Here is an 18,760-nt window from a genome sequence, read left to right on the forward strand (position 1 = left end):
CTTTTTGCTCACTTTAAAGTATCTGAAATGCTATTTGGCTCTTATTTCAGGGGAGTTTAAACTGTCACAGAAACCTAATGATTTGTATTGTAGTATATGATATTAAGTTGCCTCCTTCTAGTGAATGTTTCCTAAATGATTGTGTAATAAATGTATAAGTGTTTTACAAGGAAACCTTGAGTATAAGTGTCTACTTGAACCACTGTGATTGTAAGACCTCTTTGTAACCTCTTTTACTGCTCACATTCCCTCTTGAGAAAAGCCTGGCTGCTCAGCTCGCTACCACAAACTGTGTAGTACATACTTATACCAAAGGTTGGTTTTTGCTTACACCTGTAGTCCTAATTGTATGTGGTGGTCCCAGACGGTACTGCATGCAATTCTGCCTTACAGGTTGATACAGGGTTTGATGGTCCCTTTGATGCAGAAAGAGGCAAAGGCGGGGTTGAGGTGTTTGAGGCAGTGCGGAGAGCCAACGGTGAGGAGCTCTGCCTTGTCATCATTCAGGCAGAGGTGGTGTGTAGCCATAAAGGCCTGGATGATGCTGTAAATGTGGTCAATATTGGCCAAGTTCGTGATTACCAGTCAGTTTGAGGCGGACGTGCGTATCGTCAGCAAAGTTTTTGTAAGGGATGTTTAGGCTATCCAAATGGTCAAAGAGAGGCTTTGCTTACATGTTCTACACTGTGGGTGAGAGGAAAAAACCTTGTGGCACACCATAGGAGACAGGAATGGGGTTAGCTGATTCAGCCCCCGTGAATTTCCTGGAGGATTGTCCAGTCAGTGAGGACTTTATCCAATTCTCCGCTTTGGTGGATAGGTTGAAAGTGGCAGTCAGGTGGTTGCATAGGGTCACGTGGTCGAAGCGATCGAAGGCCACAAATACAAGCAAACATGGTCCATAAACAATGGACTTTACAGTGTGTAGTATTAAAAAAAAACGTTATTCATAAATCACTTGCTCACGGCCAGAACAGAAAATTCTGGTAAATAGAAAAACGCAATAATCCAAAATAATAGTTTTACACAAAATATTCCCAGAAACACACGAAAACAAAACATTTGCATTTACACATCCGTAATCACAATTACACAATTGGAACAAACACGTATAAAACGACTCCCATCTGTGTCCTAAATGGCCCTACATGTTTATCTCCCCTCACACAAATAAATTGTACTGGACATTCATCAGGGGTTGAAAAATTAATGATGTGAATTCGTCCACTTGTGGACATTAAAAGGTGAATCCAATCAACTTAACAATTAAATAATTCTGCTTAATATGCATGATATCTCCTAAGATATAGTTTTCCAATATCCAGTCTTTATCAATAGGACTCCAATTAAAAAGCAAGCTTCCAGTGTCCATGTCAAAGATGAAAAGGGTACTCCAATAAGAGATCCCTTTGTGGCTCATAACTGCTGTTGTCTTATAATCAAAAAACATGCTGAACACATTTCCGCTGTGTATCTTTAAGTAACGTGATTTGTATTCGGTCGACAACCTTCCATCTACAGAGGCTATTTAAAAAATATTTCTGTTGCTCATTTTTGTTTTTAATTGGGGCTGTCACAAAATGTGTGCTTAGGATCATGAGGGTTACAGAAGCGCCTACTCACCTTTTTATTTTCCCAAATGTTCATGGCTGAATCTAAAGGTGTGTGATTCCTTTCTCTGTTACCTCCTGGTTTGCCACTCATTTATATCCCGCCAACTGATCACTTGGTTCTCTCATGCAAGCCAGGCATTTAGTCCCTAGCTGCCAAAGAGACAGTTTTGCATAGTCTTCTACTTTTTGCTTGCTTTGATTCCAGGGATGGTAGGAGAGGGGAGTGCACATTGAGGGTTTGAGGGAATGGGCAGGAGGTGGAGGGTAAGCTTGGTGGTAGCCAGATGTTTTCTGATTGAGTGACCGTAAGTGTATAATCCAGAGTAGCCTTTAATAGTGTAGCTTTAAGACTGACAGCCTATCTTGAACTCGTGAACTCTGTATACATTTTGTAGGCTGTACAAAGCCAGAAAGGCCAAAGGAAACGCTAAGTAGATATTGGCAGTCTCTTCAATATTGTCAAAAAAATCAGTCCTTGCTTTATCAGAAAGGCTGCTCCTTCTTGTCGTTGCCATGTTACCCTACAAATAATGATCTTTGAACGAAATGTGGGTTGCACAGTATAATCTGCTAGACTGATTCAATCTTAACCGACTACCAGGAGAGCGAATTACAGGAGAAACCACATACACATTTAATCAGATGACCATATTTCCCCATTTAGTAGGAGTGACCTGTCCTCTCAGTGAGAATGTAAGTCCTACAAATAGGAGTATGCGAGTGAGGAAATATGCACACTGCTTTTTCCTGAGATACAATAAATATGATATTAGTTAACATACTGTGTTTTATGTCTTGCATCTTGCATTCTGTGGAGTGAAGGAATGATTTCAGCCTAATACTTTTCACTTTTTTTTTTGTAGAATGCACCAGTTACAGGATTGTATGACTGCTACCTCCCTCGGGATGAGATTTGGATATACAGCATGGAAAACGATAGTTGGTAAATAGTCATTTTAAGTTATATCCAATTAGTACATTACCATGTACATTAGTCTGTTTTGTAATTTTATTGTGTACTCTTCATTGGGCTGTGTCCTTTCAGTTTCCTAATAGCTATGCAAAGCCTTTTTGAATAGGGTTATAGCTGCCCTTAATATGAAATATATCAAATCTAATTTAAACATGGATTCACAAAGCCAATGCCACTTATGGCCTCCTATGTCCAGCAACATCAGTTCTATGCCCTGGAAAAGCCTATCTAGCTAGACCTGTCTATCATTGGGGGGGTTGAGAGGTAGGGGTTGAAGTGTGGGAGCGGTATGTGCCCATTATAGTGCTGCCATATTCCCTCCTGGTCATAGCATGAATTAAGGAAAATGTTTACTTCACATTGATCCCACGTTACTGCTAAAAGGTGTTTATGAAAACACTGGGCGAAATCTGTGCAGTGATATAAAAATCTCATTGCACTTATGGGTCAGTAGATATGTTAAAATTAGGGTTTGGGGGGAGTATGAAGGGAATAGGCGATAGTTTGGTGTATTGCAACTGGAAAACAGAATTGGCCCAGTAGACCAGGCTAAAATGTTACTAGATATTAGTGGCGGTGGGCGTTTCACAGAATAGGAGCCTGAACTGCAAATATGTGACCATTATGCTGGTGGTTTTGAAACCAGAGCACGGCTACAAAGTAGTATGGAGGATTGAAATGTTTGAAGGGCAGCCATCTCTTGAGTCCATCTTAATTATACAAGGGTCCTTGAATGATAAGGACCTCCCACCACATGCCAGAATGCATGTTCTCACCAGAGGCCCCACAGGACTACATTTTCCAGAATGCATTCGCACTCCCCCCGTTTGGATGTCCTCATTGTAATTGATCTTGTAGAGGAGCAGGCGAATGCCTCTACCGGAAGTCCCGCCCCTATTTTGCCTATATGTAGAAACGGAAGTTTCAACATGTGCAACGGCAGTAATGCTACCTATACCACAAAGAGTCTTTGAGGCAAGGTATCCATTGAGAAGACCCGATATGAATTAGCCCCGAAAGACTGATGAGAGGAGCACCTGAAGAAGTGTGAAGATGTGAAAAGAAGAAGCTGGTGACTTGACGCACTGGGAAGGATGACCAGAGAATAGAATGCACAGGTGACATAGATACTCCTCTGTGCCCTCGTTTCAATTTGTACATCACTGTCATACGTACAGATGGAAGATGACGACCCCGGGACCTTAGCTGTTGAATGCTAGAGTAGGAGTGGTTTAGAGTCCAGAATGGGACATAGAGGCACCCATCAATCTTCACCTTCTTTTGCCTAAATCACCAACCTTTAATACAAGTGGTGATTTAACATCAGGGAGGCTATTGGTGCATGTTAATGATAAAACACACCTCCAGAGTACAGGCTAAAAAAAAAAAAAAACAGTTCCTGAATCTTTATTAGGGAATAAAATGTCAAGGGGTGCCTCTAGAAGGGTTTTTCTTTTTTATTGATTTTTATTGGCATTTCAAGAATACAATAACAAACTGAGCCCACTCCCCCAACGCCCCTTTGATTCCCTCACCACCCACCCCCACCTGCTGAGCAGCAGAACTATCTTTGTTTTATTAAATGTACCACAGCCTTATGTTTTCGTGAGTTGACACATCATACAATACCCAATATGTGTAGTTTTTGAGGGCAATAATGAACATTAAAGTCTTTGTGTAAAAATGTCAACACCTCTTTCCAGTCTTCCTTTAACACGGATCGTTCCCCCAGCAGGGAGTATGTCACCCACTCTAGCTTCCCATGTATCTTCTACTTTCATCATTTCGCGTGCGTGTATATTGGCTTGGTGATCTTGCTTTGGTAGCCACAATGCATCCCTGAGTCTAGGTCCCCCAAAGCTTGTTCCATTTGTACCCATCTTTTCTCAGTGGACTATTCCTGTATCACCCTTAGTTGAGCTGCGCGATAGTAAGTCAGACAGTTGGAAAGGCTCATCCCTCCTTTATCAATTGGAAGCATCAATGTGGTTAACGCTATCCGAGGGGTTTTGCTGTGCCACACAAAAGATGAAACAACCCCCCTATGTTTTTTTATGGAAGAACGATAGTGGGACTTTGATAGATAACAGTTGAAAAAGGTAAAGTGCCTTAGGAAGAGTCAACATTTTTACAGAATTGATTCTGCCCAGCCAGGAAATCATTTGAGGGTCCCATTTTTTTAGTTGAGGTGCAATTTCTTTCAATATGGGAGGATAGTTAGCAGCATATAAGCCTTGTAATGTCGGGGAGATTTTATTTTCAATCCTGCCACCCCACCAAATCTCTTAAATGCTTGAGCGGCCTCTTGTAATGTACTTGATGGTTCTGCTGCGGTAAGCAGCATGTCGTCTGCGTATGCCATTATTTTATGATTGGCGCTGCCGAACGCAATGCCTTTTATCTCCTCTGTTTGTCTAATTTTAGCCAATACGGGTGCCAAGTGTAATACGTACAGCATAGGTGAGAGGAGGCACCTTTGCTTGGTACCACTCTGAAGGGAAAAGTGAAGAAAGCTGGCCTTCATTATGAGTCTTGCGTTGGGATTCTTGTAGTTCGCCTTAACCCACCCAATGTAGTTTGGACCGAATCCCATCTTATCTAGTGTCCGAAAAAGCAACAACCATTCCACTCGGTCAAATGCCTTTTCCACATCAATAGAGACAAGGACCGCTGGAATCTGTTTCTTCTCTGCTTTCTCCAGAATGTGGCGCACACTGCATATGTTATCATGCGTTTGGCCAGACTTAATAAAACTGGTTTTATCTGCGTGTACTAACAAGGGTTAAAAAAAAAAAAATCAACTATCCTATTGGCTAGCACTTTCGTGAAAATGTTGGCATCTATATTGATTAATGCAATTGGGCGATAGGATCCACAAATAGTTGGATCTTTGCCCAGCTTAGGAAATAAGATAATTTTGGACTCTTCCATGGTAGGGGAAATCTGTTCTCTATGTATGAAATAGTTATATAATTTGGTTAAGATATGAGTCAATATGGAGCAGTATGTCTTGTAAAACTTAGCCGAATATCCATCCGTGCCAGGGTATATGTTTAACGGGAGTTCTCGAATAACCCTTGACACCTCATCCGGCTTAATGGGTTCTTCAAGGGTCTGACTATCTGCTGAGGTGAGCCAGGGGAGATTGACCGATTATAAGTATGGTAATTGGAGAGAAGGATCCGGGGTATCAGATTTGTATAAATCGGTGTAAAATGATTGAAATTGTTTAAGTATACAGTCGGTTTCAGAGGTCACCTCCCCGGAAGGCAATTTAATTTGGCATATAACCCTGGATACCGCCCTTTGGCGAAGCTTAGATGCCAGGAGGCGATCCATTTTATTGGCTTTAATGTAGTATTTCTGTTTGAGAAATAAAAGGGATTTTTCAGCTTTCTTGGTTAGGTGAAGATTTAATCTACCTGCTGCTGCCCTGAAGGCTTTCTGCATCTGTGGACCTGTGTCAGTTTCCATTTTTTTTCAAAATGTCTTCCTCTAATTCTACTTCCAATAATGTATGTTGTTTACACCTGTTGGCTGCTGCAGCTTTGAGAAGACCCTTTATAGCAGCTTTAAATGCATCCCAAGTAACATTCAGTGAGGTTTCCCCCGCACCCCTAGATTTAAATAAAAAAATTCTCTAATGTGTCCAGCTATCTTCTCCCTGACAACTTGGTCTTGTAATAGGGCTGGCAGGAATCTCCAAGACCAAAGCCTTGGTTTATCTTTTGCCATCTCTAGCGTTAAAGTAATAGGGGCATGATCTGATAGAGTAATTGTGTGTGTCATGACTTGCTTGATTGTACCCAGAAGTGGGGTGGAGATCCAGGCATAACCTATACGTGAAAATGATCGATGCACATGTGAATAAAAGGTATATCCTTTTTCGTTTCTCTTAAGAGTGAACCAGATGTCTACTAAAGAAGGATCTATGAATGTTTGCTGTAAACCACCCGAGGGGGGAGGTGGCGCCCATCAGGTTACCCCACTTCTGTCCCGCACTGGATCCAATGCCAGGTTGAAGTCCCCCAATATTAACAATTCCCCGTCCATCAATGATTCCAAAAGGCCTGTTGCATGTTTCAGGAATCCATCTTGGCCTGTATTCGGGGCATATAATGAGACAACTGTCAAATTGATGGAAACCACCTCTAAGATTGCAAATACATATCTGCCTTGCCTATGCATTTTTGTACAAAAATAAATTGGACCTGCACCCTTCCCTGATTGCGATCAGTGCGCCTGCAGTTTTACCCACTGCGCATGCGTGAATGATTGTCGTATATTGACACAGGTGAAATTTACCTTTTGTCAGCTTTGCAGAAATGTGTTTCTTGAAGCGCCACCAAATTCGGTTGGTGCCGCCTCAAGACAGACTCCACCTTCCTGCTGTGTATTAAGCCCCGTGACATTCCATGACAAACACATGAACTTTCATTGTTATGTCCAATACGCTGTGGTATTGCTAAATGTTGGCACAATACTAACAGTATATTGAGGCCTTCCACTACCCTGCAGACGTAACCCGCCCAACTATCTACCCCTATTAATAAAATCCCTTTAACACAACAGCTATCCTTCTTAACCCACCCCCAACCCCTTAATTGCCCCCCCACCCCCCAAAAGTGCCCTGGTTTGTTTCACAGTTCCTAACCGATTCCTGGATGAACTCCCCCCCCCCCTGCTGCGATCCATCTTTTGTCCCAGTGTAAAGTGCGGGAAGTCCAAGCTCCCCCATCTGTTACTAAAATGGATAGATTCCAAAGTCCCGTTCTCCGTCTTTCTGCAAGTCAAAGGTACTCCTATCAGTATTACTTCTGCCAGAAAAAGTTAACAGTAACTCAGGTTCATTTGTAGTTTCATGATGATGACTTAGGGGTTGAGCCTCTTGGTTGAGATCGCCAATCTTCTTTTTGCGGATCTCTGCGATTCCTTCTTTGTCGGGTGCCGATTTGCCATTTCCCAGCTTTGGGTTTTATGCTGTACGTTTCCACTTGCAGACAGGTATCTTCTGATGTGCCCCAGTGGGGTCCTCTTCTATATGTAACAGAGCCATGCCTCACTCCTGTGAGGTAATTCTTTGTTGCCTGTTGTCCAAGTTGAACAATAGCCTGAAAGGAAATGTCCATCTGTATTTTACACCCCTGGCCTGAAGGGTGCACACAATATCATGCATGTTGCAGAGTTTTTGGAGGGTTATCCTGGAGAGGTATTGCTATAATTGAATATCCGCCCTGTTATGTGATCGTCGCGGTAGCCCTCGCCTCCTTGAGGATACGTTCTTTTTGCGGGTATAGGGCACATGCAGCTAGGACATCTCTGGGACGGGTGCCTGGTTCCAGTCTCTTGGGACCTACCCTGTGAAATCTTTCCAGCTGAATTTCTATAGGTTCCTCGCTAGCGATAAGGTTTGCAAATATTCATAATGTTGCTTCTTTCAGTTCTGAATCTAGTATAGTTTCCGGAAGGTTCCTTATCTGAATATTAGATCGTCGTGATCTGTTTTCGAGGTCCTCATATTGCAGTTCAAGATTGTGTTTTTCTCGACAACTCTTCTAATGCAACATCTGTTTGTTTACTATCTTCTGTGATGGCTTGTATTGCCTGTTCATTGGAGTCCACTCTTTCTGCTAAGAATGTGAGGATACACCTTTTGCTCACCCCAACTTGGTACAAGGGACCCCACTAATAAGACTCGGACCACATGAGTCAAGTCATCAATTTATTCAATTTAGGCTTTTGCGAAAGGGCATGACTCCCTGCACACTCAGAGGACTGCGCTTGAGTGAGCTGAGCATTCAAAGTTCATACAGCTTATATGCAATTTGGTTAGCATTGCATTCAATAGCTGGAACGTAGTCAAGACAAGAATCTGCGTAATCATTGGCAGCTGGTTGCACACCCTGTTTCATATCTTCATTCGTGCGAAGGATTACTTGAAAACTCATTCCTGTAGCTTAGCAGTTATATCTGCAGCTGCACACACACCACACCTGCCTTATCTTCAGGCGGCCTAGTTCGGGGAATCACTCGTGTGGTTTCATAATTAGTGCATATCTTCCGCGACAGACCTGTGTCCCACCCCTGCTCTGCTCTTCTTGGAATAACAAGGGTCTTGGCCACAAGCTATCAGTCCTTCCTCCAAAAGCTTCATAGGTTTCCGAGAAGGGTTTATCTTGCTAAAAACATGAGCAACAACTGAAGCGACATGGCCGGCCTGGTTGCCAGTCATTTGGTCGACTACAAACTGGTCGACTGCAATTTGGTCGACGCCATTTGGTCGAAAACCAAATGGTCGAATTTTTTATTTTTTTTGTCACCCCTTTTTTGGTTTTTTTTGGGGGGGGTCCCCCCCAACCCCTTTTTTTCTTTTTTTTTTTTTCGACACGAAAACCCACAAAAAACACATATAAATAAAAAAAAAAATGCAACCATTTGGTTTTCGACCAAATGGCGTCGACCAAATTGCAGTCGACCAGTTTGTAGTCGACCAAATGACTGGACACCGGCCGGCCCTCCCACTCAAGATCTACAAAGTGACTCTGTGCTCATGTTGAGCAAGATTACATCATGTTCATGTTTGTTCTTGCTATATACATAATCAATACCAGTGCTATTTTTGGGAATGGGCATGGGAAGCATATTTTTTAATTTGTACATTGTCGGATGTTCTAAATACCACACAAAGGCACCCAACCCTGATAACACCACAATACCAATTGCGCAAAAGACAGCCGTTTCCTTTGTCCTACACCCATATTTGTCCACCTTCATCCGTCCCTGTGCGTGTGCAGATAGAGTTAAATTCTGCATTTCCATCCCTGTTGCCATTACTTCTGCCACCTTAACTGAGTTTGTTAACACCTGCAGGTTAAGTTCTGTGGCTTGGCTGGGTCCTAGCGCCTAGCGTTCTACCCTAGTGAACGGCCTCTCACTCTTACGGCTTACGTTCCCAACCCTAAACATACAGGGCGCACCAGCGGCCCTTTCACCTATCTGTCCCACGTCTCGTTGTGCTTTGTCCAGGAGGGATGCCGGAGGCCCTTCAGGCTACTTGCCTGATGTCTTCAGTAAGTCTGTGCCATGCTCTGATCAATGAATTAGTTCATATCTCTATCCCAACCAAAGTTCATTTCACAGTTCTTACCCTTTAGTACTGGGCATACACCTCTTGAGACCTCAGAGTGTACTTTAGTACATCCGTTGGGGAAACTTTCAAGTCAGTATCTTTCTATTCTGCTTCAACTTCTGGCGGGTTATTCACTGTAGGAGCGTGTGACCTTTTTACATGGTTCGCATGATACCAATGAGCTTTTCCATTCACCTTTTAAAGCAATTTGCATGGTTAGCAGGACCTGGTAGGGACCCTTCCATCTGGGTTGCAAGCCGTTGGCGCGGTTGAATGCCTTGCTGACAACCGACTCGCCGGGTTTAAAATTGTGGCCGGGCACACCCAGTGGTGCTGGGGCAGCTTCCTCAACCTGTGCACGTATAGAAAGCAATCTGTTAGTCAGAGCTATACAATATTGTTTCAACGCGGGCCATGTTTGATCAGACAGTCGGTCAGGACTAACAGGTGTGCCAATACTAGGTGGGCGGCCTATCACAATTTCGAATGGGGATAGGCCATGCATACTCTTTGGGGTCACACTCATGCTCAACGGTGCTAATGGTGACACATCGGGCCATTTCAGGCCTTTCTCTGCACAAGCTTTAGCCAGTTTGTCCTTCAGTACTCCATTGGCACGTTCACTCAAACCTGCTGACTGGGGGTGGTGCACAGAATGACATTTTTGATCAATTCCTAGGGCTCTACACACCTGCTCAACCACTTGCCCTTTAAAGTGTGGCCCATTGTCAGACCATAGGTAGGTGGGGACCGTGTACAAAGGAACTCAATGTTTCAATATGCATTTCGCAGTGGATGTAGCTTCATTGTCTCTTAATGGGAAAGCGTCTACCCAGCCAGAATACCCGCACTTCATTACCAAACAATATTTGAAATTGTTCACCAGTTCCAGCTGTATGAAGTCCATATATACAACATCGAATGGTTGAGTAGGCAACCGGCTAAGACCCTTTGCAGCTGGAACACCTTTCCCCGCATTGAACAGAATACATATTTCACATTGTCTGGCCCATCTTCTACAATATTGACCAATGTTCTTGTTATCCCATACTGCTTTCAAAGTCCGCTCCATTCACATGCGTTTGTCCGTGGCACACCCTCACCACAACAGGAAGATAAGCATTTGGCAACATCCATCTTCCCTTTTCTCCATTTACCCAGGCCCCCAAGTCTTTCCGGTGTACGTCACTATTCATCTGCCAATTCTTTTCTTCTTCTGTCGCCTCTCTCTGCATCTGAGCTACTTCATCTTTTTCTGTCCAACCTCCTTCTTTCCCTTTACACAAAAACATTTCCCTTCTGTCATTCCCACAGTTTTCTGACGCAAATTTTGCAACCATATCTGCCATATCATTCCACTGAGACACATAATCTGTTCTCCGATGAGCGGCGTATTTAACTATTGCCATCCTTGCGGGCAGCGCTAGTGCAGTCAATAGCTTGTGTATCAACACTGCATGCTTTACTTTCATCCCTTGTGATGTTAGGAACCCCCTTTCCGCCCACAATTTCCCAAAGTTAGTCACAACCCCATGGGCATAAGCTGAATCAGCATAGATTGTTACACACATGCCTTCACTCTTCCTCAATGCTTTTATGAGAGCACGTAATTCAGTTGGTTGTGCTGAATTCTCTGGTACCTTTCCCATATCGTCTGTTGTTCCCAGTTGTTACCGCATACCCTGCTACTGTTTCTCCTGTTTGCAAATTAAAGCAAGGCCGGTCACAGAACAAGATCCCATCACCATCCTCGAAGGGCTGATCCTTCAAATCTATTCTCCCCCTCGTTTCTTCTTCTGTTCTTATCACACAGTCATGCCTTGGGCCGTCACCCTTGGTTGGAATGGGTAACGATGGTGCTGGGTTAAGCACATTACATCTTTCAATTTTTACATTCCTGCTAAACAGATACATATCATACTGGGTTAGTCTTGCAGCTGTCAAATGCTGTGTCTGCATTCTATTCAATAATACGTCCACAGCATGAGGCACTCGTACAATCACTTCATTTCCTAGTATAATGCCAGTGCTCTGCTTTAATGCTAGTGCTGCTGCTGCAACTGTTCTCATGCAAGGGGGCAATCCCCTTGCTACTGCGTCTAACCCTGTGGAAAAATAAGTGCATAGTCTTTGCTTCCCACCCTCTTCTTGCGTTAATACTGATACCGAACAGCCATTCACTTCCATCAACAAATAAGTAAAATTCCTTGTCATAATTGGGAGTACCCAGGGCTGGAGCGTTACACAAGGCACTATTCAATGCCACATAACCCTCTTCCATCTTTGTTCCATTCAACGGGTATGTGGTGTTTCTCATCCTTCAATGTTTTTAACAAGGGCTTAGCTAATACCGAGAACTCTGGTATCCAGTGCCTAAAATATGACAAAAGTCCCAACACCTTTCTCAATTCCTTATATGTTCTGGGAGTCGGCATAGCCTGAATCAACGCTACTCGGTCTGTTGACAATGACCGGCCTTCCTTTGACAAGACATAGCCCAAATAGTAAACTCGTCGTTGTACATACTGCATTTTTGCTAAAGACACTTTGCGATTATGTTTTGCCAAGTGAGACAGTACCATAACAGTTGCTTTCCTGCAACCTTCCTCCATATTGGCACTTATTAAAATGTCATCTACAGACCTATGTCATCCAAGGATGTCCCGGTTGGTAGCATAAGTTCGTCCAATTGGGCTTTCAGCGCTTGGCTAAAGATTGCTGGACTTTCCGTGTATCCCTGTGGGACTCTGGTAAAGCAATACTGTCTCTGACCCAGTGAAAGGTTAACAAATACTGGGACGTTGGTGCAATTGGTAGGCTGAAAAATGCATTATTCAAATCAGTCCCACTAAACCATTTTGCCATACTGGGAATCAAGGTCAGGATACTAGCAATACTCGGTACAACTGGAAAGCGTGGTTCCACTATCTTGTTAATTTCTCTCAAATCGATAATAAAACGGTAGGGCACGGCCTCATTGCCTTTCTTATGGACTGGAAGCACTGGGGAGTTACAAGGGCTATCATCACATTCTTCCACAACGCCTATATCAATTAAATCTCTAACGATCCTAATCAGTGCTTCCTCCCCTTCCACTGAAATAGTGTACTGTTTCACACGGAGGAGCGTTACCCCATCCTTCAACTTTATTACAATCGGGTCTACTGCTAGGGTTCCTACATCATTTCTGTGAGTAGCCCACAATTGTTCTGGTAATGTTTGTAGTTCTGCTGGCAATGGCCTGCCTAGGCACATCTTAATATCACCCTTTGAATCCATAATAGTCATCTGTACCCCACCCGGGGAGCAATAGATTGTGGCATTAAGTGCTTTCAGTGCATCATGGGCGAGCACATTTTCGGGAAATTTTTCTGTCAGCAACCATCTACCGTCCCATGTCACCCCCTCAATCTCTGCATCCATTTCTTCACTTACTGGAGTAACTATGGGTTCCCCGCCAAATCCTACTGATGTTTGTTCCCGATAGTGGCACCAAGGGGGCGGCTTTGGTATCAACGGAGTTGTGTCCATCCCCAGTATCTAACAAACATTTGATGGCATGTTGTTGACCTATCCGTAAGGATGCATAAGGACCCTTCTGATTGATAGGTACAGGTACCACTCCCTCAGATCCACCACGGCCCCTTCGTAGCAGACTGCTGGTCGAATCTTGGTACATCGCTGGGTCATTCCCAAACAGCACACACTCCTCTCCCTCACATTGACTAGTCTGTGTCATCTGTCTTGCGTCATGATCAAAGAGGTTTGTCCCTGGAGGGGCGAAGCTTGCTTTCGGAGTCGTGGTATGCCAAACTGCTGAGGAGATGGCCTGGGCCCTATTTGCAGAGGGCCTGTTCTTAGAGCTATGCTCTCTGGACACTCGTTCTTCCAGTGGCAAGGTTTCTTGCAAAAGGCACATACATTCTGTGCCGGGCCATCCAGTCATGCATAGGTATTCACCTGGGCCGGGTGGTTCCTGGTATTCTGGCCTCTCTATTGATTGGGGGTACCTCCTGGTTCCCTCCTTGAGGCTGTTGTCCTGGCTGCAATTGTTGCATTAGCACCCTAGTCTTCAACTCTTTCTCTGCCTTTACCTTTGTCTGCACCTGGGCCTGCTCGTTTCGTTCATAATATCGTGTCATTTCTAGTAGTTCCCTGGGCGACTTGGATTGCCACGTACTCTCTGCTGCTCGTAAGTCCCTTTTGTATAGGTTGATGCAAACCATCCACAAAACTTCCTGCAAAATATTGTTGACCTGTCTCACTCGTTGGGTCCAAACCACTGTGATCTTTAAATGCTGCTTCGTATCTTAAGAAATATGACGCAACATCCTCAGTTGGGCTTTGGGCCACAGCAGCTAGTTTTTCAACATGACATCTATTGGCTTAAGGACCTTCTCCAATGCCCCTAACACATTCATACTGTGTAGTTTCAGGGCCTCAGTCAATTTCTCATGTGTTTTCCTGTCATCACTCGTCTTCGTGACCGCTGCCCAGTTTATTCCCACTTAATTTCATACCCTAAATGGAATCCACACCTCTTCTGGAACTAGTGACATCATGATGTTATCCACATCCTCCACCATATACTGGCCAGGCCGGAAAAGTTGCCTCATTTCCTTGTAGAAGCCTGCCAGGTCTATCCGTGGGTCAGGGATACTTTTGGTAATCTGCATCAGTTCTGTTCTCGTCAACGGGACATATACATACGTCCGGACGGGTTTGTTACTATCCCGTCATGGGCTGACATTCTCTCAAAGGAAATGCGGCCTCCCCTCCTGATTCCCCCTTACTCTTTTTTTATCCAAGGTCTCCTTCCAATCTTTATACAGTTCTAATGCCTGCGTCGGCATCCTCTTTCTTCTCGACCTCATGTACCGCTTCCTTCTGGTACCCGTCGATCTGGATCCTCCTTTAAATAGTCTCTGAGACCCTGTAACTGTGACTCCGAAACACCATCAGCTTCGTCAATCAATGTGTCTAAAAGTTTGATCATATGCATCAAACACTGGGCTTGTTCTGCCCATCCATGGGTCATTATGTCCTCAAGTACCTGGCTTACGTCTCTGGTTGCTAACTCCTCTACCTTTTTAATCGCCAAGTTCTTCCCAGTTACGACTGCTTCTGACATCTGTCGCTTTCTTATTTCTAATTCTTCGGGTACCTCTTGTTCCTTTTCCATCTGGGTCATATGTTCCTTTCGAATTTCTTCCATGATTATCTCCATATATTCCCATAATGCTGATTTTGTCCTACCTACCTTTTATTCCTGCTTCAGCGTCCAGATAGGACTTTGAATACTTATCCTGCGCCTGCACCTGTTTTCTAAAATTATTGTAATTTTCCATCATTAGTTGTGCAATCTTTTTAAACTGCACTGGTCTTAATCAGCCCACTTTCCTCTTCACGTCTTCCTCCAATCTCTCCCCTTCCACTCCTTTTGCTAGGTTCTCTAAGTCTCTTACTCGTTCTGGGGATTCTACAACTGTCCTGGTTAGCCCCACTTCCCCATTCTCACCAAATCTCATCGGAAACTCACCTTCAGCGGCCTCTGTTACCAGCTTAGGAGCTGTGGCTCCTAGGAATAGGAGATTGTTCGTGATTAATGCAGATTCTCTAACAATGTCCTCATATTTTGGGGCAGGGATGGACGGGTACATACCCTTACTCTCCTTTATCAATATCCTTCTCCCCTCTGCATAATATTTTTCTTGTAACTCTTTGACATCTAACTGCCTTGCCTTTTCTACAGCTTTTCGTCTATTTTGCTTACGCTCCGTTTTCATTCGTGCATTCTGCCTCCTAATTGCCTCCTAAAAGCTTTGAAGGTTTCCGAGAAGGGTTTATCTTGCTAAAAACATTAGCACAAACTGAAGCGACATGGCCGGCCCTCCCACTCAGGATCTACAGATGCAATTTTTTGGTCACTTTGGCTGATCTCTGCTGTGAGCGTTGAGAACTGCAGTTGATAGTTCAAAGAAAACCGGTCCTGAAAGCTTTTGGTGACGTCTTCTTAGGTGGCCCCCAGGTCAGACACTTCGCGTTGCACCTCTGGTGATAGTTGCAGCTTGGATGTAGCCGCTGTACCAGCTGGGTGTTTGTTACTGGCCCAAAGCTTTTTCACCGACTTGTGGTGTTTCTGCTGAGATTGGGGCTGCCCAGTTTGACTTCTCTTGTTTTTGCCGCCTGACAAATGTCCACTGCGTAAACTTCCTGGGGGACACCGTATTAATTCATAGATCCCCTACCCGTGTTGTGACCCCGCTGGAGATCTAGTGCTGTAGACTTTGCACCAGTAGGGTTTTGTTACCTGGAGTCTGCGATGGATGCACAAGGTGCTTGCAGCTTTATATCAGTGATTAATGCACACCCTAAGTGTGCGTTTATATGGTCACTGGCCCCCCTTTTGCTTGATTCTGATTGTTCTGCAGCCAACTATGTACTACTTGGAGCCAAACGTGGAGAGAACAGGGTTTCTGGTAGCTTTGATAAGTTTGCAGAAGTACTAAGGGTTTCCAATGTTACCTATAGTCCAGAGTGCTTCCCCACACCCTCCTAGTCACTGATACCAATGTGGAACTGTAGCAATGTGGTCCTCAAGTGTGCATAGTTATAGTGTCTTCCCCGTTTGAGCGATGGCTGAGCTCACCTCCTTATTTGTTTGTGTAGGATGTGTGACCATGCCAGCGACTTGAGTGCCTCAGAGGGGGGTTTTGTCATGATGCAAGCTCCCGGGGAGCCGGTTCAAGCCCGGCGTCCCCGAAAGCGGACATCCAGTCCCCAAGGAAGGACCCAGCAACCCCATATAGGGGCCCTTTGAACAGTGTCCTGGCGCCTATGGCGCCAGGCTCATTATGGGAATGCTTGGGTGCACTTACCTGATGCAGACCATGCTGCAGGATCCCGGCTTCCTTGAGGCCTGAAAGGAACTACTTTACCTGTGGGACTAATTTACCATCCGGGCATGGTCGGGGAAGGATACATACCTGATTGGAGGAAGGATACATACCTGGAACTTCTTCCAAGGCTATTTAAACCCCACCCGAACAGCCACACGTGCTTCGCGTTGTTCTGCATCTAGCAGCTGGACGCTCACCGTGTCTGCTCCTGCATCCTGACTTCTGCCACGCCTGCCAGCAACCTGGATCACCTGCAAAGGAAGAGAAGAAGAGAACAGAAGAAGGAAAAGTCCTTACCTGCTAAATCCGCATCCCGGAGATATCTCGCCGACAATCCTGAAAAGGAAGACTTTAATTTAAAAGCTCATCGCGTCGATCACTGCAGCGCCGCATTCCACTCACCTTTACAGGGCGCCTCCATGTTGAGCAGCGATCATCCGGATTCGCAGTCACGCCCCAGCAACCAAGGGAGAAAAAGACCAGAACAAAAGGTGAGAGAGAGAAGGGAATAAGGAAAGCTAAATCTCCATGTTAAGACTTACCTGTTGATTCATTCCCTCTTCATTTCGGGTCCGCGCCACATCCTGGCATTTCCGGACCCCGGCCCCTAAGGGGAAAAAGAGACATCAGCGTTAATGAGCGAATGAAAAGACATTACCAAAAAACGCTCATTAAAGACTTACCTGATTTCTACAAGGATTTCACCTCTCATCTCGGGTCGGTGCCTGTACCCCGGCATTCCGTACCCCGGCCCCTATGGGAAAAAGCATTAGAACACTTATGCATGGACACAAGGGGAACCTCTTATCAAAAAACTTAGCTGGAAGCCAAGCAAGTTTGGTTCTCACCAATCCGAAAATCCAGTGAAGTAATTGGATACCAACGCGCCCCTGCATCAGAAGCAGGAAGGAGAGCTCGTCCTTCCAGACCCTAAGGTGAGACGCTACGAGAAATCACAGAAGGGTTTCAAGGAGGGTGAGAGGGGAAAGTGGGAGGCCGATTGCATTACCCCGTAGACAGTTAATCCCCTATTTTCGCCTACAGAAGGATACTTCTGCGAGCCAGACAAGCCAGATTTGGGGGCCCGGTCCAGTCCGTCTTTCCGAACCCTTCGCATCACCTTAGAAGAGGTCACAGCAGCGCGAACCAGGCCAGCGCCTCCGTGGGAGTCAGGTGAGCGTAACAGGTTTACTTCCTTCGGTTGTGTATGGGGTACCGCTCTTGGTGCGCTGTCAAAGTCCCTCTGGAGCACCCGACTTGATTCACGGTACGGAAGCCGTTGGCGACCGGTTCCCCGTCCACGGGTGTGGCTGATGCTTTGAAGCTGCTGTCCCTGATATTAATCAGCGTTGTCTTGCAGTGCCACATTGGTGAGGGGGAATAGGCAGCAAGTATCACCCACCGTGATCACCCCGGATTGGAGGGTCTTTTGTTGCTGGTTTTGGCCTCTGGAGAGATTTAGGAGAAATAAATTAAAAAAAGAAAGACTGAGTGCACTCCCGCATCTCTTCTCTACTCGGCGGCCATTTTGGAATCCTAGAAGGGTTTTTAAGGACCAGACCATGTTATGGAACCAATCGTAGACCACACTGTTTTTTAAAGGTTTTTAAATTTGTGAAGGGTAACCAAACCAGAAGAGCTGGAAAGTATCACAAAGAACTGTGTTTTGGAAAAGTTCGAAGACTTGAAAGCTTGGGGAAGGGAATTCCTTTGAATTGTGAACTATTTTGAATCGTGGGGAAAGGAACCCCTTTGCATTGTGAACCTTGAGGAAGGGAAAACCTTTGCAAACCAAGAGCTGGAAGAAGCTCTGAACTTTTATTTGAACACTTCTCATTTTGACACCGACATTCCTACATATTGTATACAAATAGATGTGAGGGCAGACAAAGGTTTCGGACACAGACAGACTTTGACTTAGCACTTCCTGACACAGACTATAGTTAGTTTTATTTAGGTAGGGAAATCCCACCTTAGCATAGGGAAAGATTGGCCTTTTTACAACCCTTTTTTGCTCTTTAATAAAAGTTTTTATAGCCCAAATTTAAGTTCAGTTGTCCGTCTACTTCATGATGCCTTCACAAATATCAAGTCTTCAAAAAGGGGAATGGTTCTTTTTTTATTATATTTTCCATAGTTCGTGGAG

General features: G+C 44.7%; 1 protein-coding gene across 4 annotated transcripts in view; it reads left to right on the forward strand.

Annotated features, from left to right (window-relative positions):
* KLHDC2 (kelch domain containing 2) overlaps nucleotides 1-18,760 on the forward strand; it is a 1,007,914-nt gene that overhangs the window by 168,830 nt on the left and 820,324 nt on the right. For all 4 annotated transcript variants that reach the window (XM_069637406.1, XM_069637403.1, XM_069637404.1 and 1 more), the window contains one exon: nucleotides 2,477-2,556. In XM_069637406.1, coding sequence (XP_069493507.1) covers nucleotides 2,540-2,556 — 17 coding nt within the window. In that variant the 5' untranslated portion in view covers nucleotides 2,477-2,539. The remainder of the gene's footprint in view (nucleotides 1-2,476; nucleotides 2,557-18,760) is intronic.

The sequence above is a fragment of the Ambystoma mexicanum genome, chromosome 14 (assembly GCF_040938575.1).
Source record: "Ambystoma mexicanum isolate Mex_15411 chromosome 14, UKY_AmexF1_1, whole genome shotgun sequence".
Classification (NCBI taxonomy): domain Eukaryota; kingdom Metazoa; phylum Chordata; class Amphibia; order Caudata; family Ambystomatidae; genus Ambystoma; species Ambystoma mexicanum.